Below are 21,204 nucleotides of genomic sequence, written 5' to 3'. Positions count from 1 at the left end.
CATCACCTTTGAAGTTGTCCAAATGAATTCTTAGCAATGCATATTACTGATCAAAAATTAAGTTTTGATATATTTACGGTAGGAACTGTTCATGGAACATTATGATTTTTGGCATAAAAGAAAAATCAATAATTTTGACCCATACAATGATTTTTGGGGCTATTGCTTAAAATATACCCCAGGGACTTAAGACTGGTTTAGTGTTCCAGGGTCACATATATATTGGTGGAAATTCCTTTATTGTTTCCTGCCTTTTCCCTCCAGTATCCTGCAGCCCTAATTTCAATGCAGATGAGCCGATGTCTACATCTGTAATGCAGTGTGATCTTATGTTTGACTGCACTCTGAGCTGCCATAATGTAATTCAAATAAATCTCAATAGACAAAAGTTTCCCACTAACCTCTTCACGAGTTTGTGTGTGTGTGTGTGTGATTTGATGCACATTTGTGGTTGAATACACAATTTAATTACCATTAGTGAAATTGACTTGATATTAAATAAGGAATGTAAATTCTTCAGCTTCATGTCTGTAGCATTGATCCTTGACTGCTCCATCTCACGGTTAATGAAAGAGTCTTAATCTGTTTCTCAGCTGAAGGAGTGTGCAGATGAGGAGCGGGGAAAGGCTATCTGATGTCCTGCCTGGTGGACCACCACGTCAACATCACAGAACGCCAGTGCCATCAGTACATCACCAAGATGACCAGCATCATCTTCAGCGACTATCGGCTCATATGCGGCTTTATGGACAAATGCAGAGAAGACATCAACACCTTGGAGTGTGGAAGCATCGCTGGTCGGAGAAAAAGTATGCTTGTGTTCCAATAATAGCTGTGAATGCTTTGAATCCTTGCCCCACTTAAAACGCAAAGCTCTAGAATATCCCTTTGGGAAGCCACAGGATGTCGGCTTGGTACCACACGGCTGTGATGTAGTGACTCTGCCGTTCCCGAAATGTCCACATTCCTCCGGGCGTGCTGGAACATGGGCACCCGTTCACCACACTTGCCTCGTTCCCCCGGGTGCACACTGCTGAAATAAAAAAAGTTAACTTTAGACTTGTCTGATTGTTGACTTAAAATAGCCTAAATATGCTCAGACTGCCAAACATATAGGATATGAAGATTATATTTAGCTGCTTAGTGGGTTTACAAACTTTAAGATGTTTTTTAGACCATGGGTTATGCTTTAATTGTCTTCTATTATATGATTAACTGACAGCTCCTGTTCTGTAGTGCCTTTTAATATCACTAGGTGTTTTGTCATTAAGTTGCATGCTTTAAATTCTGACACTACATTACTGCGAGTGGGCTCTTGAATATCATCATCAACACTATTTTATGTGTTATTTGTTTACAGTCGCCTTGGATGGTGTTCCTGGACCTCAGGACGTGTTAGTGGTTAAAGGCAGGGCCTTCACTTTAATTCACGGGCCGATTATCTAAAATTGGTTATAATTTTCTTTTTTAATTAACAACAACAAAAAAATGTTATAAAAACATTCTTTAGCAGACTTTTGTTCAAAATATGTATTTTAAAACATTTATTGTAAAGTTTTTCTTTTTTTTACTTTTATTTATTTATTTTATTTTGCTTTGATATATTTTATAATTTATCTTTATTTATTTATTTATTCGTTTTTCTCACTCTCCTAAGTGTTGTTATATTTTTATTAACTGAAACTATTATTTTGAAATAAAGCTGAAATAAAAAAATAAACAAAAAATCTGATTAAAAACATAAAAATAAATATTTGAAATGTTGCCTTGGGAACTAGATAGAATAATGTTATGTTGAAGTACTAAAATTACTAAAACTTAAATAAATATAAATCAAATCTATATTGAATAAAAATAACAAAAGCATATAACACATTACTAAACTTATAATAATTAAAACTGAAACCGTAAAAATAAAAATATAAAACATATTATTAATGATATAATTGTATCAAAATATATCAAATACAATTCTAAATAATAATAATAAATTACTATAATACTAAAACAGTATATAAATAATACTAAAATAAAACTCCTTTGTCCCTGCTCTTTTCAGTCTTTCCTATATAAACAGCCAAAATGCTCATTAAAAAAAAGTAAAAAAAAAAAAAAAACACTTTTACTTCACATTCTTCTTTTGTCTTGTATTCAAAAGCATCATTGTTAATCTATTTGATTTTCAAATTTTATGTCAAACATCTTACTAGTTTACTTTTTTACTTTGTGATTCGTTTTCCTTCCTTCCTTTCATCCCTTCAGTTTAATGGTCTATATCTGTTGTCCCAAAATAAACCCTATGCCAAGCTGTTTCTGAGTCCAAAGGGCAAATATAATGTCATTTGTTTTTCCTTCTGGTTAGGACCTGCATTCCCAGGGCGAGGTGATTGCGTGTCTGGAGAGGGCTCTGGTCCGGGAGGCAGAGCAGAAGGATAAGGCTCGTCAAATCAAGGACGAGTGCAAAAAGGCCATCATGAGAGTGGCAGAACTATCAGCGGACGACTTCCACCTCGACCGCTACCTCTACTTCTCCTGCCGAGACGACCGGGAGCGCTTTTGTGAGCATGTATGTGTCAGCTTCTCTAATAGTGTCCTCTCATCCATCACGATAACTGCAGCCTAATCTGCACACTGTCACTACTCTCTACAAGTGTGTACTTTGCTGGAAGGCTGTCATGATTGACAGCTGCCTGTCATGTGCTGTGAGTCAGATTGACAGGGCCGAAGTGTTGATGTGCCAACATGAAGTGCTGAATATCTCCGATTGACCTGAATTGGCTTTTGACATTTTTTTAATCTATTTCTTTTTGGTTGCAGACCCAGGTGGGAGAGGGCAGAGTGTACAAATGCTTGTTCAACCATAAATTTGAGGAAGCAATGTCGGAAAAGGTGCGTTACATCTATGCTCACCAATACATTGAATTGAATACCACAGGTTCTGGGAAACAAACTGAAATGCATTGTAAATGTTTCTTGTGTCTCAACCAAATCCGTGCAACAGTATGTGCATTAAAAAAGTCAGTGTGGGAGGAAAGTGTCTGATCCAAGGTCATTCTCTAGAAGAAGCCGCAGGAATGTTGGTGGTCAGTTTAGTGTATGTGTTTGTCTGTGTGCTTAACAAGCATCTCTGTCCACAGTGGCAGAAACGCCCTGACCACTCGGCAAAAGCTCATTGCTCAAGATTATAAAGTCAGTTACTCCCTGGCGAAGGCCTGTAAGGCCGACCTACGCAAGTACCGTTGTAACCCGGACGCCAGCATGCCTCGCGCCAGAGAGGCCAGACTCTCCTTCCTCCTCCTCTGCCTGGAGTCTGCTGTTCACAGAGGTCTGTTCATATCATTCAGTATCATGCTACTGTTCTACTCTGACACTGGCCAATATTAGCTCTTTATTCAGTATTCTTTGATATTGGATATTTCACTGTGCATGTTCATTTTGAATTCTAAACTGATTAATAATTGGATACAATTACCATTACATTGGATACATATATTATCATACAATTATTCTACATTTTTACATTTAGATTAGTATTATATGTATATATGCATTTTTTTATTCTACTTAGATTTTTACTTATTATTACTATTATTGTACATTTTATTGTCATATTATTATTATTATTATTATAAATTTTTACATTAGAATAGTACCAAATCAGTTATCCGCTAATATTTAACATGTTAATTTTAGTTTTTCAGTATTGTTTCATATTTGATATTTAATTGTGCATTTAATGATTATTATATTTTTACTTTGATTATTATTTATTAAAATGTACTTTATTGTCATATTATTATAATTCATATTTATATTTAGAATAGTACAGTATCAGTTATGGGACAATATGAAGAGAGATATTTTTTATTTTCTCAGTGTTGTTTAGTATTGGGTATTTAATTGTGCATTTTTGTACTTTAATTATAACTCATTATTATTATTATTATTATTATTATTATTATTATTATTATTATTATTGTCATATGATTACTGTTCATATTTTTATATTTAAACTATTACCATATTGGTTATAGACAAATACAATTATTATTATTATTATGTTTTTTTTATATTGGGGTAATTGTGTAAGTTATTTTTTCTTATTACTCATTATCATTCATTATTAGTATTATTACCATATGATTATTATTCATATTTACATTTATACTAGTACCATATTAGTAGAAGTACTCAATTCTGCTGTAGTAATAAAAAATATATTTTAATTGTTATTCTACATTTAGTTTTTTTATTAGACAAAATGGTATGAAATGTTAATAACAAAAATGTATAAATAAAAATGCACATAAGCCAGAATATGAAACCTTAATCAATTATTATAAATTCTAAATGTAAAGTAATTAAATATTTTGTGAATATTATACAAATCGTTTTTTTTTTGAAGCACATAAATGCAGTATACTGTATATTCTGTGCAGTAAATAACATGCTCTCATTCATGCATGTTCCCCTGTTCAGGGCTGTTTGTTGATTTGTTGCAACCTAATAAGTTTGTCCATTGTTACGTTCCTTCCCGTGGGTTTCTCTGCTGTCTTCAGGCCGCACGGTGACCGGAGACTGTCAGGGGGAGATGCTGGACTACAGACGCATGCTAATGGAGGATTTCTCTCTGAGTCCTGAGATCGTGTTGCATTGTCGAGGAGAGATCGAGGCGCACTGCTCAGGACTGCACCGCAAGGGACGCACCCTGCACTGCCTCATGAGAGTCACCCGCGGGGACAAGGGCACGGTGGACAACCTCTGTCAGACAGCAGTAAGAACCCTTGGGATTGTGGGAAAGTTTGTTGCATATTTAATTATAGTTTGTACTTTAAAAAAATAAGTTTTAATAGTTCAAAATACAGTAAAAACAGTAATATTGTGAAATTTTACTGATTTCAACTTTCAATATGTTTTAAAATGTAATTTATTCTTGTAATGCATCATTACTCCTACTTTGTTGTAATATGCTGATGCTTTGATGCTCAAGATAAATTTATAATTATTCTAAATGTTGAATAATTGTTCTACATGTACTAAACTGTAATATGTGTCCATGCGGAATACAAATATGACATCATTTTATATTGTGGCATAATAACATTTTGAGCTGTGACTTATATCCTGATGAAATGATGAATGATTTGTCTCTGGTGTAGCTCCAGACTCTTATCCAGTCAGCAGACCCCGGCGCTGATTACCGGATCGATCGCGCTTTGAATGAAGCCTGTGAGTCTGTGATCCAGACGGCCTGCAAACACATCCGCAGCGGAGACCCTATGTGAGTCATGTCAATATAGCGTAAACACTTGCATGAAAGCTTCAGTCATCGATGTTGAAGACTCCAGGGAAACTACTGAGCAGCAGATAACTGTAGTCTGTCACAGGATTTATCTGGGTTGGTTGAGAGACCATTCCTGTAGAGATTATTCCTCTTGACCTAATGCTTTGTTTAAAGCAGCGATACTGTCTTTCTCTCACAGGCACCATATAAAACTGCAGTGGATTTATAGAAGAGAGTCAAATCCAATTAAGTGTTCACTCTTTTTCTAAGAGAAAGAATGATGAACAGGCATTCAAGCTGAAGAATACAACTATATATATATATATATATATATATATATATATATATATATATATATTTATTTCATTTATTTGGTTTTATGAAATTATGCTTTTTCTGAATTATTTAATTTAATTTATTTTTTTAATTCATTTTTATTATAATTGTAAAAAAACAAATGTCCTTCTTTGGAAAAAGTATTTATTTATTTATTTGTTTGTTTGTTTGCTTTTTATTATTATTATTGTATTTGTTAAATAATAATAATATACAATTAAATTTATACTATAAATAATAATAATCCATCTTTTTCATAAATGTGGGATTTTTTTTAATTAGCTGTCAATGGCAGATTGTACATGCAAATTTCCCCTGATTTTTTTTCTTCACTTTTTAACTCTTAATTACGGTGCATTTTTTAAAAACTAATAATTTAATAATACTGTTAAATGTAGTCTTTAGCAGATCTAAAAAAAACTAATATCTATTTTTCATAATTTTCCTTATAATGTTGTAATGCCCAAATTCACTTTTAGCTATTTTAGTTTTTGGTGTTTTGTTTATTTCAACAAAATAGTACTGAATTTTTGCCCAAATCTTTAAAATAATAATTGGCTTAACATATTGATTATAATTTTATTATATATATATATATATTTAAATTAAATTAGATATCACGTCCTTTTGACGCCTTGACGCCGTTAAATAATGCAAAATAGAAAAGTGGATGAATTAATTATTGAAATATAAATGCATAAATGTAATGTCATTAAAACACAAATTTGCTGTTGATTTTTGAAAAGATCATTTGGTTGATTAAATATCCCAAACATGTATTTGTGTGTGTTTGTAGGATTCTGTCTTGTCTAATGGAGCATCTTTACACAGAGAAGATGGTTCAGGACTGTGAACACAGTCTTCTGGAGCTGCAGTACTTCATTTCAAGAGACTGGAAGTAATCAACCAAACCTTTCCTTTATCTTTTCCTGACCTCACCTGATGACTCAGACAAAATAAGACCCTTGAAACCCCCTCTTATGCTTTCAAGTTGGTGTTTTGGAGTGTGGTTGTGTAGTAATAGGTTGGCTATTACTACACAGACTGGCTGTGTGATGCTTTTTTTTTGTTGCGGCCCTACAGAGACTGTTATACGCTTCTCTATTTTGGTCAATTTTTATATGTAAACCTGTTTTGCAGGCTGATTCATGCAGCTTACACTAAATGCGTCGTAACAGATTTGTGTACATACACTACAGCTCAAAAAGTTTGAGGTTTGAGGTGTTGTGAAATATTATTACAATTTAAATGACCAGTTTTCTATTTGAATATATTTTTAAAGGTTATTTATTCCTGTGATGCAAAACTGAATTTTCAGCATCATTACTCCAGTGTCACATGATCATTACAATATGCTGATTGGCTGCTCAGGAAACATTTATCATTGTTATCACGAATATTTATGTTGAAAGTAACCAAAACATTGAAGACAAAACATATTTTTTTGAATGATTCTTTGATGAGTTGTTCAAAAGAATAGCATTTATTTGTAAAATTATATATTTTTCTTTACTGTCACTTTTGATCAATTTAATGCTTATTTACTCAATTCAAACATTAATTTCTTAACTCCTTTGTGGTGTGTTACTCTATATAGCTATAATGATTTCCAGTACAGACATAATTCTACTTTTATTTTGATATTTTGCATCACAAGACCAGAGGTTAAAGTTAGAATCCGGTTAGACATGTGACTCATTTTTGTCTCCTGTGTATTTGTTCTGACTAGGCTTGATCCAATCCTATACCGTAAGTGTCAGAACGACGCATCCAGACTGTGTTACACCCCGGGCTGGAACGAGAGCAGTGAGCTGATGCCTCCTGGCGCTGTGTTTTCCTGCCTTTACCGGCACGCTTACCGGACAGAAGAGCAGGGCAGACGAGTGAGAAGCACAAATAATGCGCATTTAATTTGTCAGCTCTCATTAAGACACTGAAGAGAGAATCAGCATGAAGTCTGATCTACTTTAAAGTTTATTCTGACTAGGAACTACTCAGATGCTGCATTTGTCCAACATATAGAAAAGTGAACTGTTTGATCACTTTGTATGAGACAACAAGCATGTTGAATGGAGAGCATGTGAATTTGGATGTCAAAATAGATGATTGGACTGATATTCTGTCAAAATATTCAGTGTGTCTTCATGTGCAGCTCACCAGGGACTGTAAGATGGAAGTCCAGAGAGTTCTTCACCAGAGAGCTCTGGATGTGAAGCTGGACCCGGAGCTCCAGAAACGCTGCATGACTGACCTGGGCAAATGGTGCAGTGAGAAGACGGACAACGGACAGGTAAAAAATGAGTTTTGGGATCAAACTCCTCAGTATTGAAGGAGTATCAGTTCATGATGAGTGTTTCTAGGTCAGGGATTCAGAGTTGTTTGTCTGCCTCAGGAGCTGGAGTGTCTTCAGGACCATCTTGAGGACTTGGTGTCAAACTGCAGAGATGTGGTGGGCAACCTGACAGAACTGGAATCTGAGGTTTGTTTCCTATTCCACACCACAGCATCTACATAAACCTTAGAGGGAATAAAGTCATAAAGAATGAGGGTGGAAAAGAAATTGCTGGCAAAGGTCTTCTATACTGTTTTCTTATCTGTTATAGTTACTGTTTTGTTGTACAGTTTACTGTTTACATATATATATTAACTTACATATGTCAGTAAGTAGTTTTTTTTTTTTTTTAACTTTTATTCAGCAAGGATGCATCAAAACATTGATCAACAGTGACAATAAAGACGCTTATGTTGCAAATTTTCAATTTCAAGTAAATGCTGTTCTTTTGAAATAAATAATCATCAAAGAACATTCAAACAACGTATCAAACATTCAAATCTGATAATAGTGCATGTTTAGAATTAGAATATTTTCTGAAGGGTCATGTGACACAAAAGACGGGAGTAATGGCTGCTGAAAATTTTTTTCATCACAGTTTTTCATCACAGGAATAAATTACATTTTTAATTACAGTAGAATGGAAAACAGTTCTTTTAAACTGTAATAATAGTTCACAATGTTACTGTTTTAACTGTAGTTTTGATCAAATAAATGCAGCCTTGGTGAGCATAAGAGACTTCCTTCATTACATCAAAAGATCTTATTTTTAAATATATAGAATTTTAGAATTTAGGGACTTTTGGGGAGAAACGATCTTGATTCATGGTCATCTGGTGTGTTCACAGGACATTCAGATTGAAGCTCTGCTGATCCGAGCCTGTGAACCGGTCATCCAGAGCCACTGCCATGTTAGTACCAACGGCACACACATCTGATTATTCCCTTTATTATTTTATAAATTCTGAATTCCTCGTGTGGGTCTCTTTCCTCCCAGGATGTAGCTGATAATCAGATAGACACAGGGAATCTTCTGGAATGCCTGGTGCAGAACAAGCATCAGAGGGAAATGAATGAGAAATGTGCTGTGGGCGTCACTCATTTCCAGCTGGTAAGACAGTCACATTGTTCAGTTTGAATGATGGCAAGTAAAAGTTTTCCCAAATGTCATGCTATCCCAGCAGAGAGTGTACTGAATGGTTTTGGGTTGGTTTGGGGTATTGATGGATGGATGCTGACCATGCTAATTAATTAGGGTCAGCAACCGCAAAGGATCTATCCCCTCTATGCTTTAACCATGATCTGGAGACAAAGAGAAGTGTTTGATCACCAGACCTCAGATTTCGTGTAGGATTTTATGGATAAAGTTGATCAGATAGCTCTTTGCCAGATTATTTATAGATTTAAAATTAGAGAAGAATTTTGAACTAAGATGCACAGGTAACCAATGCAATGATTTCATAATTGGAGTAACGTGATCAAATTTACATTGTGCTTTGAGGAATTTAGCAGCAGTGTTTTGTACTAATTGGACACGAGCAATGAAAGATTTAGAAATGCCAAGATAAAGAGAGTTGTAGTAGTCCAAGCGAGATGTAATGAGCGCATGGATAGCAATCTCTGAAGTTTTTACAGAGAGAAAAAAAAAATATTTTGGAGAGAAGGCATAGCTGAAAAAAAGGAAATAATAACCGTATTTAATTGTTTATCAGATTTGAGACTGATCACAGAAAACACCTAGGTTCTTAATACAGAAAGTAGTGTATCATCATACACGTGAGATCAACGATACACAATATTATCATGCACGGTTGGAGCAAGAGAGAGACTCTTTGTTCTTGTCATAGCAGAACTATTCGGTGTTTTAAACCACGCAGGTGCATGAGAGAGAGCCTATGGAATCATCAATAATCGAAAAAAATATACTTTCAAACATACTGATAAATTAACTTGAATATGAAAATACTGTATTTAAAACAGCTAGTTCATATATAGTCAGACGCAACTGTCATATTGCGCGTCCTGTGACAAATTTGACGCATCTGCGCACAGAAGTTATCAGTCTAAATCTTCTGCAAAATCAGTCAAAGGTGAAAATTAATAGTACTGTATTTCCTGCACTATAAGGCGCACCGGATTATAAGGCTCACATTCAATGAATGGCCTATTTTAACTCTGTTTTCATGTATAGGGTGCACCGAATTATAAGGCGCATAGAATAGGAGAAACTGCAGTCAAACGTTTGACTGGGTTTGCGTTATACATCCACTAGATGGAGCTGTGCTAAAGGTAATGTCAACATTATGGCAGAGCACCTTGATCCATATATAAGGTGCTCTGGATTATAAGGCGCACTGTCGGTTTTTTAGAAAATTAAAGGCTTTTAAGTGTGGACATTTTGGACATAAACGAACATGTTAAATATATTCAGATGCATCAGTCATACATCCCTCCGGACCGTGCGCTTCATGACGAGCTCGACGCACCGCCACAGAAACAAAAATGAGATGCATTCTAACACAACTGTGGCTTTAAACTCAGTAAGTGAGGGCTCTTTTAAAATATTGCACATATATAAGCCATTCAGATTACTTGTTAAAGTGCAATGAAATTCCTTATATCTGCAGATGATGTACGTCTGTTTGTGGATGGAGACTCATTCACCGGCTACAGGCTGTGATCCTCATTTGTGCACGTGTGTGTGTGTGTGTGTGTGTGTGTGTGTGTGTGTGTGTGTGTGTGTGTGTGTGTGTGTGTGTGTGTGTGTGTGTGTGTGTGTGAAATGCAGTGTTGAAGTGAAATATAATTAAAGTTAATTATAAACCCATTCAAAATTAATGTTAAATGGGTTTAGTCAATGGTTAAATGTTAGGGGGGAAGAAACAATTTCCCACAGACATCAGTAGTATTGGTATCATTGATACTTGCCTTCAATCATAAAAAAGATTTCTTTATGTTGTTTCTACATTAATTTGAAGATTGAATGTGATATTATTGCAATATAAAACTATATTAAATTTTTTTTGTGTTAGGTGGGATTAATCACGATTAATTTCAGAAAAAACTTATTTTAATCGATTGACAGCATTAGATTAAATATATAATTGAAAGCAGTAGTAGTATGTCAATGGTTCTAAAATAACACTAAATTGCGTTACATATATAAATTGCATTATTTTATGTGTACTATCTAGCAGTTCATGTACGCTTTGAGATATGGGATGTAATTTTTGTCAAGTGTATTTTCACTTGTCTACCCTTCAGGTTCAGATGAAGGACTTCCGCTTCTCCTACAAGTTCAAAATGGCCTGTAAAGAGGATGTCCTCAAACTCTGTCCCAACATTAAGAAAAAGTGAGCAGCTGTTTCTTCAGGCTTTGAAACGTTCTTCATAAACCCTGTTTTGATTTTGTCATTAAATTTTGATGGTGATTTATTTGTTCTGTAACATCTTTTCATAGAGGCTTTAATGATCACAGCCTGTCTGTGTGTCTGCCTCAGTGTCTCTTTCACCCTCTTCATGTGTCATTTCATGTTTCTTTCACCTCAGGGCGGATGTGGTCATCTGTTTGAGCACCACGGTGAGGAACGACACGCTACAGGATGTGAAAGATCAGCGTGTGTCTCTTAAATGTCGGAAACAGCTGAGGGTGGAAGAGCTGGAGATGGTGAGTTCACTTTACTCAAGTTAAATCAAACACTTCTCCAGATCCTTTTTCCTGTACAACAAAAGTGCAATGTCATTTGTTCAATCAAGGACCTAAAAGTACCATTAAAGTTTGAGAAAACTTTTGCATATGACTCGTGTTCTGTATTCCACGTCTTCTGAAGCTATACGGTCAGATGTCACGCTCTCTGTCCTCTTGTTTTGCAGTCAGAGGACATTCGACTGGAACCTGAGCTGCATGATGCTTGTAAGAAGGATATCAACAAGTTTTGTTCCTCTGTTGCCTACGGAAATGCTCAGGTAACTGTTTACCATATTTTCCGGACTCTAAGTCACACTTTTTTTCATAGTTTGGCTGGTCCAGCGACTTATAGTCAGGTGCGACTTATTTATCAAAATTAATTTGACATGAACCGAGAGAAATGAACCAAGAGAAAACATTACCCTCTACAGATTCCTAGATCATGGAACACATGGGAATAGTAGAAAATCATACAAATTGAGATTTCCAGGTCATCAAAAGTCTGTAGCAAATAACTGTGCTCTGCATAGAGGCTGGAAAAGGCAAGGCCATTTTTGAACAACTACCGTTTATTTTTTTTTTTTTTTTTACATAAATGAGGAGTTTATATTAAAATAATTAAATATAATAATTAAAAGAATAACATTTCCAGAATTGGGAACAGAATGTTATGTTATATTTTATATTTTTATATAATGTTATATTTTTATTACCAGTGAATTTACATGACTTTTATAGCAATATATATATATATATATATATATATATATATATATATATATATATATATATATATATATATATATATATATATATATATAAATATAAATATAAAACATAAAATATAATAAAATTGCTGTTCACAAATAGATAAAATATATTAGAATTTAACAAAGCTAGATTAAGTTATTTGTTTTAAAAATGTCCATATTTTTACATTCTACTAATTTTCAATTACTTTTCCAGGTCTAGAAATCACATTTTTAAAAATTCCCACATACGGGGTTCATAAATAAAAATTATATAATTAAGAATTATAATTAAGGAATGTCAGCTTATATTTTGATGTTTGGCTATTTTTTTTTTTTTTTTTTGCTTAATTTTAATTTTTACATTTAAAATTAAGTATTGGTACCTAAAATAAAGTACAAATAGAAAACCCTTCCATCAGCCTCTATAAAATGATAAAAAAACTTGAGTGATCATGAAAGTCTGGAAAAGTTGTGGAAATTCATTGGTCAAATGTGGAAAAACCCTACATTACAGTCTGATATGCCTCATATGCAAAATACTAACTACAATATTATACCGATATTGTTATGCATGTTATACAAAGCCAGGTGGTTTGAGGCATGTGTTTACACACATGCAAAATACATGTTATACTAAGTAGGATTTTCCATACTTTTTATGGAAGTACATTTTCATTGTGTAACGCTCTCCGCTTTCTCACCCAGTCCATTAAAAACCAAGCTATAAAACTGCTTCAGCCAATAAATCATGTTGACACAACCATGAGCACATTAACATATGACCATACATGTTTACATAATTACACTTATTCAGTAGCCAGCAACCTGGCATGGTCCTGTTTAGTCATGTAACAGCTTAGGTCAGCTTAATAATAATAATAATAATAATAATAATGCAATCAAATATTAATGCATTTAATCATGCACTCTGACCTACATAAAATTACATCATTTCCTAACTTCAACACAATTCCAGCTTAAAGACCACCTATGAAATGCATAGAAAATGTGTAGAGCTGGCGGTTTATGGTGTTAATTTAGTCTGATTATTATTTAATGAAAAAAATTAATTTACATCACGTGTATGATGCCTATACACAAGAAACCTCGATTAACCTTAACTTGACAGCGTAAGTGAAAAAATAAAATGCTGCAGCAATGTAGCCCTATTGGAGAAGTAACTAATAACTAACTATATTCATCACCTGTTCTTTTTTCGTCTGTATCTGTCCTCTTCTTCTCAGATCATTGAGTGTCTCAAAGAGAGCAAGAAGCAGCTTTCTCAGGTTTGTCATCAGAAGATCTTTAAGCTTCAGGAAACTGAAATGATGGATCCGGAGCTGGACTATCAGCTCATGAGAGTGTGCAAGCAGATGATCAAGGTGAGATGTTTTTAGCAAGTTCTGCAGTTCCCTTTGGTCATATACTGACATTATCTAAGCTCTCCTGTCAAACAGAGCGATCTGACGGTTATAAACGTACTCTGGATTGTCAAAAATCAATAGGAATAGCATAAGCCCCATGTTTTAATGAACTTAATAAGATCAACACGGGGCCAGAGTGAAGTGGCTGATAGATCGATAGAGCTGATTTGGAAAGGAGTATTAAACATTGAAAGCACATAACCTGTATGCTATTAACAAATACAGTAATGTTATGAAAGAAATTCTTACTTTTATTCAGCTAGAATACAAAAAGGTGATCAAAATTAGCAGTAAAGACTTTTATAATGTTACAAAAGATTCCTTGTTCAAATAAATATTTGTCTTATTGTATTATTATTGTTGTTATTATTAATCAAATGAGAATTTTACAATAACTTCTAAAGGATCTTGTGACTCTGAATACTGGCGTGATGATGCTGAAAATTCAGGTTTGCATCACAAGAATACAATTTTAAATACATTAAAATAAAAAAGCAGTAATTTTATGTTGTAATGACATTTTTCAATATCAGTAACAAATGCAACATTGGTGTGCAAGAAAGCCCAAACTTGTCTACTTGAGCCTGTAAGACTGTTCCCATAGATCTGTGCAGTCAGTAGTTAAGTCTGTTTCTCCTTTTCTCGTTCTTTCTCGAACTATTTGTCCTTGGTTTAGCGGTTTTGCACAGAGTCAGATGCTAAGAACATGCTACAGTGTCTAAAACTGAACAAGAACAGCGAGCTTATGGATCCCAAGTGTAAGCAGATGATCACCAAGAGACAAATCACTCAGAACACAGGTGAAGACCAAACACATCCGCACCATTAAAAGCCTTCATTTCCACTCACCTAGTTAGCTGAGTTTGTCATCTACATCTCTGAAACTCTTCCTCAAGTTCTGTTTAAAGGCTAGTTTTCTTATATTTCAACTTCTGTTATGCTAGAGTTTTGATTTCTTTGGTGTTTTCAGACTACAGACTGAACCCAGTGTTGAGGAAGGCTTGTAAAGCAGACATTCCCAAGTTTTGTCAAAGCATTCTTGGCAAAGCCAGTGACGCCAACGAACTGGAGGGTCAAGTCATATCCTGCCTCAAACTCAAGTATGCAGACCAGGTATGTGTTTCACTCAATATTAGCAACAAATAATACAAATGATAGTCTTGTGTTGCTATAAGGACCACCTGACTGACATTATTGTACCACTTACCTATATCAGTGTTGTTACTGTTAAAATTGCTGTTGGTAATTGAAATAAAACTGAACTAAAATTAGAAATGTTGCTTAAATGTTGTGTATAAAATTTACTAAAACTAAAACGGAATTAAAAATAAAGTTATACAGAAATAATAATACAATTTGCAGCTTTAATGGAAATAGTTAATGTAAATATTAGATGAAAAATACAAACGTACAAAATTTTAACTGGATTGAAATTTATAAATGTTCACTAAATGTTTCGCTAAAACTATGAATAATTGAATTTTTATTTATTTAAAAATAGATATAAAATGACAAAAGCAAACTGAAAATATAAAAATAAAAGCTAATTCAAAATATGAATATTAAATATGAATAAATAATACTAAAGTAACATTGACTTTTATAGATATGAAATGTTGATTCGTAAGTCAACATAATGTTATTTTTTGGTGGTCTTGTAGGCCATGGAAGTTCTTTTATTAGTCTGTGAGTGGGAGTGTTGTGGTGTGGAAATGCAGACTGTTGAACAGTTGTAAACGGTTGTTCTCAGCGCTTGTCTGGAGACTGTGAGGATCAGATCAGAGTGATTCTTCAGGAGTCAGCGCTCGACTACCGGCTCGATCCTCAGCTCCAGGTTCACTGCAGGAATGAGGTGAGCGGACACATCACATCATGAGCCGTCTTTAGCATCTGAATCGAAATGAAAACACACCACTGGCTGATTTAAAGCACTCTTAATTTTATGAATGTTTTTTGAATTTATGAATATTTAAATATTCATATTTTTCATTACTGAGTTAAATATAATGGGCATTTCCTTTAATTCTATCTGTCAGCTCATTACGATGTGTTTCGGGTCACTTCGTAACATGTCTGTTTGTGTGTGTGTGTTAGATCACGCGGCTGTGTGCTGAGGAAGCTGCCGCACAGGAACAGACGGGTCAAGTGGAGGAGTGTCTGAAGAACAACCTTCTGAAGATTAAACAGGAGGAGTGCAAGACGGTACAGAACACATCCTCAGACATGCTTCATCTGCATCTGTTGCTATAGAAACACCATCAGTGTTTGATGAGAGGAGATTCCCACACTAGACACATGGGTGGTTGCACGGTCGCTTCTGTCAGCAGAACAAATTCCTTGTATGTGCACGTACTTGGCAATTAACTCTTTCATATTAGAATGATTTCTGGAAGATGTAATGATGCTGAAAATCCAGCTTTGCATCACAGGAATAAATTACATTTTAAAATATATTCAAATACATTAGAAAAAAACAATTTAAATGGTAAATTATATTTCACAATATTTCTGTTTTTGCTGGTTTTTTTTTTTTTTTTAAATGCAGTTTTGGTGATTATTTCAAAATCATTAAAATAACAACAACATATTACTGCCTTTTGAACTGTAGTGTATTTTTTAAAACGTCCAGTTAAACAAAACAATCATAATTGAGTTTTTCCCACATTCCTTCATCCTCTCTTAAAAGGTAAAGTCTTGTTTCGCTGCTGTCTCTTTAAGAAACACCTTCAAAACAGTCCACACATACACAGCTATATTAGTTCGACATGTACAGGTTTAGTGTCCACATTTCGCTCTTTCATTTCATCCTCTTCTCCACGTGTAGGAGGTGTTGAACATGCTCAAAGAAAGCAAAGCAGATATATTTGTGGATCCTGTCTTGCACACGGCCTGTGCTCTGGATTTGAAACACCAGTGTGCAGCCATCAACCCTGGAAGAGGCAGACGTCAGTCAATTTATTTGACTTTTTTGCATATTACAAAATTCATTCATGATTTTAAAGATGCTATGAGATAAAAACTGTCAATTTTCTTTTTTATTAAATATCTTGCTCCACATAGCTGCATATTAAACCTCAAATATCTTATGATTGTCGCTTCTTACATTATTTCTCACTGAATGTTAATTTATTGTAAATACCAAATACCCAGATATCTGGGATGAGGGTCTATTTGAGAGGCTAATGGAAAGTTATGGCACTGACAGACTGTGTGATTATGGAGGTTTTTTAACTCTGTAATTTGGAGCTCCTGACTCCCTCTGTTTGAAATTCTTTCCCAGAAATGTCCTGTTTGATGGAAGCTCTGCAGGACAAGCAGGTGCGTTTACAGCCTGAATGTAAGAGAAGATTACAGGACCGCGTAGACATGTGGAGCTATGCAGCAAAGGTCAGTGCTCACAAACAACACATTCAACTTCACCTAAATATTTTTCTTAAATATATTTGCTACATACAAGCCGAACTTCTAGACTTTTTTGCATTAAAATTATTATTATTATTATTGTTATTAATTGTATTAATAATGTAGTAACAAGAAATTGTTATATTAAAAGTAATGTTGTCTTCTAAAGTTGTTTAATAATAATAATACAGTAAGAATAAAAATTATAAATTGTAGTAAAATAAATTGTTATTATTATTATTAACATTTATACATTGTTATTATTCATTTTATTATTATCATTAACATTAGTATTGTACATATGTCTATACATTTATATAAATAAATAATAATAATTATTATTATTAATGCAATAATAGCAAGGATAAATTTTATATAAAACAACATTATTGTTAATACTGTTTAATATTAATCTGATTTAATATTAATGAGATTAAATTATATTAAATAAATTACTATTATTTAATATTATTAATAATACTATTATTATTAGAGTTTAGACATATTTTATTTAAATATAAACATATTAGCATAATTATTATTACTATTATAAATAATTTAATAATGTTAAGAAATTATATCAAAATAAATAGTTATTTTATGAAAATCCTGTATTGTAGATGTACTAAAAAATTTAAACATTTGTTTTATATATATATATATATATATATATATATATATATATATATATATATATATATATATATATATATATATATATATAATTTGTATAAATTATTTTCATTATTAAAAATGTTATACTTTAAATATGAATGTTATGTCAGGACAAATGAGTCCTTGTGTATGATTTGATTTCCCAGGTGGCACCAGCTGAAGGTTTCTCGGACCTCGCTCTACAAGTCATGACATCACCTTCGAAGAACTACATCCTGTTGATGATTGCTCTGGCCGTGTCCCTCCTCTTCCTCGTGGGGCTGCTGTGTGGCCGTATCACCAAACGTGTGACCAGAGAGCTGAAAGACAGGTAGAGCGAGGATTCTGCCCATCCGCTGGTTCACATGTCATTTCCTGCACTCGCTGTTCTCTGTTCTTATACCTGCCAAGACTTTGGGAGCGGCAGTGGACCTTCTGTGGGTCGGTGCCATGTTAGGAACCCTCTCTAGCCCACCCTGACGCTCAGTCCAAACATACAACCTTTGAAATGCTTCTCAGACAGGATCAAGATCATTTTGGGACATTATGCCTTGAGTATATGTTTTTATTTTGAGAGTGACAGCCTTACTTCTTGACTGTGATATGGTCATCATGTGTCAATGCAGTCATTTTATCATTGCATCTTTCAGTTTTTTCAGAATGACAGGGCTTTAATCAACAGCTTACATGAATATTCACAAGCCATTTTCATATTTTGTTTTTCACTTCGTTTTTTTTGGTGATATTTGGGTGGAATTCATTTCTGAGTGTCTCCTAAATGTTTTAGCACTGGGGAGGGAAGATGGTTTTTTTAGTCATAAATGATGATCCTGACACCTGAAACTGTGGATTTTATCAGTCAAGATATAGACATCACATTTATGATACGTTAGACAGACATCAAGTGGTAAACTTGCAACAATTGACATTTCAGTAGCCCTTTATTATTATTTATTATTATTACCTTTGCTAGAAGGTTTCATTTTTAAGGGCAAAGTCAAACTTTATAATAGTAAACACATTGAGTGAATCTCATGAAAATATGTCCAGGCCCTACATATATATATATATATATATATATATAGAGAGAGAGAGAGAGAGAGAGAGAGAGAGAGAGAGAGAGAGAGAGAGAGAGAGAGAGAGAGAGAGAGAGAGAGAGAGAGAGAGAGAGAGAGAGAGAGAGAGAGAGAGAGAGAGAGAGAGAGAGAGAGAGAGAGAGAGAGAGAGAGAGAGAGAGAGAGAGAGAGAGAGAGAGAGAGAGAGAGAGAGAGAGAGAGAGAGAGAGAGAGAGAGAGAGAGAGAGAGAGAGAGAGGAGAGAGAGAGAGAGAGAGAGAGATTAATTTTTCATGACAATTTCCTCCCAGAATTACCATTACGTCTGTACATTTCTCTTTTGAATTCTTTTATAATTCCCATTATTAACACAGTTTTTACTGTTTTATGTTGTTTTGATTTATTTAAATCAATAAAGGAAGTAAGACAAATACAGCCAAAATAAGATAATATTGTAAAATCATAAAATATTTAATTGACAAAAATCCAAGTAAATTTTTTATTTTGGTATGACAAACATGTTCTTGGACTGGTTTTGTGAGATTCCCCTGCTGATCGTCTGAGTGATCAGTCTGAAGAATCAAAAACATCTGGTTTGCACATTTATAATGGATTAGGCATTAAATGATAAATAACTGAGAGTATGAAATTCAAATAGACCTGCAGCTCTGTCAGAAGGTTTAATGAGAAAGAAAGGTTGGATTGTCCAGGGCCAAGTTTCCTGCAGACCAATGTTATAAAGATGAACGTGACTATATACCCTGCTCAATGTATTTTTTCCTGTTCCGAGCTACTTTGAATGTTCACAGGATGATTGCACTTTTTTGATATTTTGTTATGTTTGGCTTAAGCCTTATTTATTGTTTACAACAAATGTGCTGATCTTGGTTTCATATTTGCGTGCCTCTGTGCGTGTGGATAGAGATAAATCTGTTTTTGAACTTATTTCATAACTATGTTCTAATGTTGCCTTTTCTCTTTCTCTGTCATCCCAGTGAAAGAAACATTTATTAGTCCCCTTGGATGGTGGCTCTGTATTCTTTCAAAGCTGTACCCACAGACATCTCTAGTATGAAAAGGAATGACATACTTGTCTTTTTAATTTGTTACTGTGTTACTATGACTATAACTGTGATGATTATATGCATAAAATTTAGCTAAAGACATAAGGTTTTTCAAAGGCCATGCATTAATTTATGCATTAATTTAGATGCATTCATTTTAACTCACTTTCTTTTTTTTTTTTGCATGATGAAAACAAAGTCTATTTTCATGAGAATTAATCACAGTATTTTTACTGTTAAACCAGTAGGGAAGTGTGCTTAATTTTCAGGAATATACTATTGCATATAATCGTTTTTTTTTTTTTTTTGAAGAAGAAGAAGAATCAAAATTTCACTCCAAATGAAATGGGTTTCGTGGGATTTACCTTTTCATTTTCTTATATTTTCTTGACAGGAGCTGTACCACTATAGAGAAGGTTTCTCTGGATTCGGTTTTGTAAATCCATGCACATTTGCATATTGTGTTTTTCAAAGTGTGTGCAAAGCTCTGTGAAACCAATTTGTCCACTGTCCTTTTATTAAAGGGATAGTTCATCCAGAAATTAAAAGCCATTTACTCACCCTAATGTTCCAAACCTGTATGCATTCATTTTTTTTTGCTGAACACAGTATTTTGAAGACAGTTTCAGTTCCTGTTGACTTATTGCATTTTTGTCCAATACAATGGAAGTCAGTTGGTACCAAAACGGATTAGCTGCCAAAAAATAAATTAGTTAATTCTTCTTTCACTTTTTTACAGAGAGTCAGACATGTTTGGTACAACATGAGTGTGAGTAAATGAAAGAATGGTCATTTTTGAGTGCACTTATCCCTTTAATAGACTCAAAAATATCTCAGACTCCAATATGTAGGAACAGATTTGTACATTTGAATATTTTGCTAGCATTGATGATCTCAGTGTTATTCTGTAAATAATGGATCTAATGTGCAGATCAAAGACAGTGTCCGAGAGATTTGGACTGTAAAATTCAACTGATCATATGTTTGACTATGTACTGTAGATAAGTAAATGTTAAAAGTTATATTATTCCAACTGTATTTCTCCTAATTCATGTTTTTTGAGACTGATCATGATTTGTTTTGATTGACTGGACTTCTTTGGTTGTTTCTTGACTATTTTACGTATAACTGGTTTATAATGGGTTGTTATCACATTGGATGTTAAAATTCATAAAGCTGACAGTGATGTGTTCTGTTGGATCTGGACTCTGTAC

The 21,204-nt window shown here is 33.9% G+C and overlaps 1 protein-coding gene across 1 annotated transcript; it reads left to right on the top strand.

Annotated features, from left to right (window-relative positions):
• Positions 1-587: 587 nt before the first annotated feature.
• LOC113088023 (Golgi apparatus protein 1-like) lies at positions 588-18,611 on the top strand (the record flags this gene model as incomplete). The annotated part of the gene is given in 25 exon segments (XM_026255686.1): positions 588-621; positions 624-817; positions 2,363-2,566; positions 2,818-2,889; positions 3,094-3,098; positions 3,144-3,325; positions 4,560-4,774; positions 5,160-5,281; positions 6,417-6,518; positions 7,350-7,503; positions 7,773-7,910; positions 8,013-8,099; positions 8,801-8,863; positions 8,950-9,063; positions 11,217-11,305; positions 11,502-11,619; positions 11,826-11,918; positions 13,637-13,774; positions 14,493-14,616; positions 14,787-14,929; positions 15,567-15,668; positions 15,911-16,018; positions 16,641-16,761; positions 17,097-17,203; positions 18,040-18,611. Coding segments are annotated over 25 exon segments (2,997 nt in total), but the record flags the coding sequence as incomplete, so codon positions are not given.
• Positions 18,612-21,204: the final 2,593 nt, after the last annotated feature.

Source organism: Carassius auratus, unplaced genomic scaffold, assembly GCF_003368295.1.
Source record: "Carassius auratus strain Wakin unplaced genomic scaffold, ASM336829v1 scaf_tig00045749, whole genome shotgun sequence".
Lineage (NCBI taxonomy): Eukaryota > Metazoa > Chordata > Actinopteri > Cypriniformes > Cyprinidae > Carassius > Carassius auratus.
The sequence above is the reverse complement of the archived record's forward strand: the minus strand, read 5'-3'. Positions and strand labels throughout refer to the sequence as shown.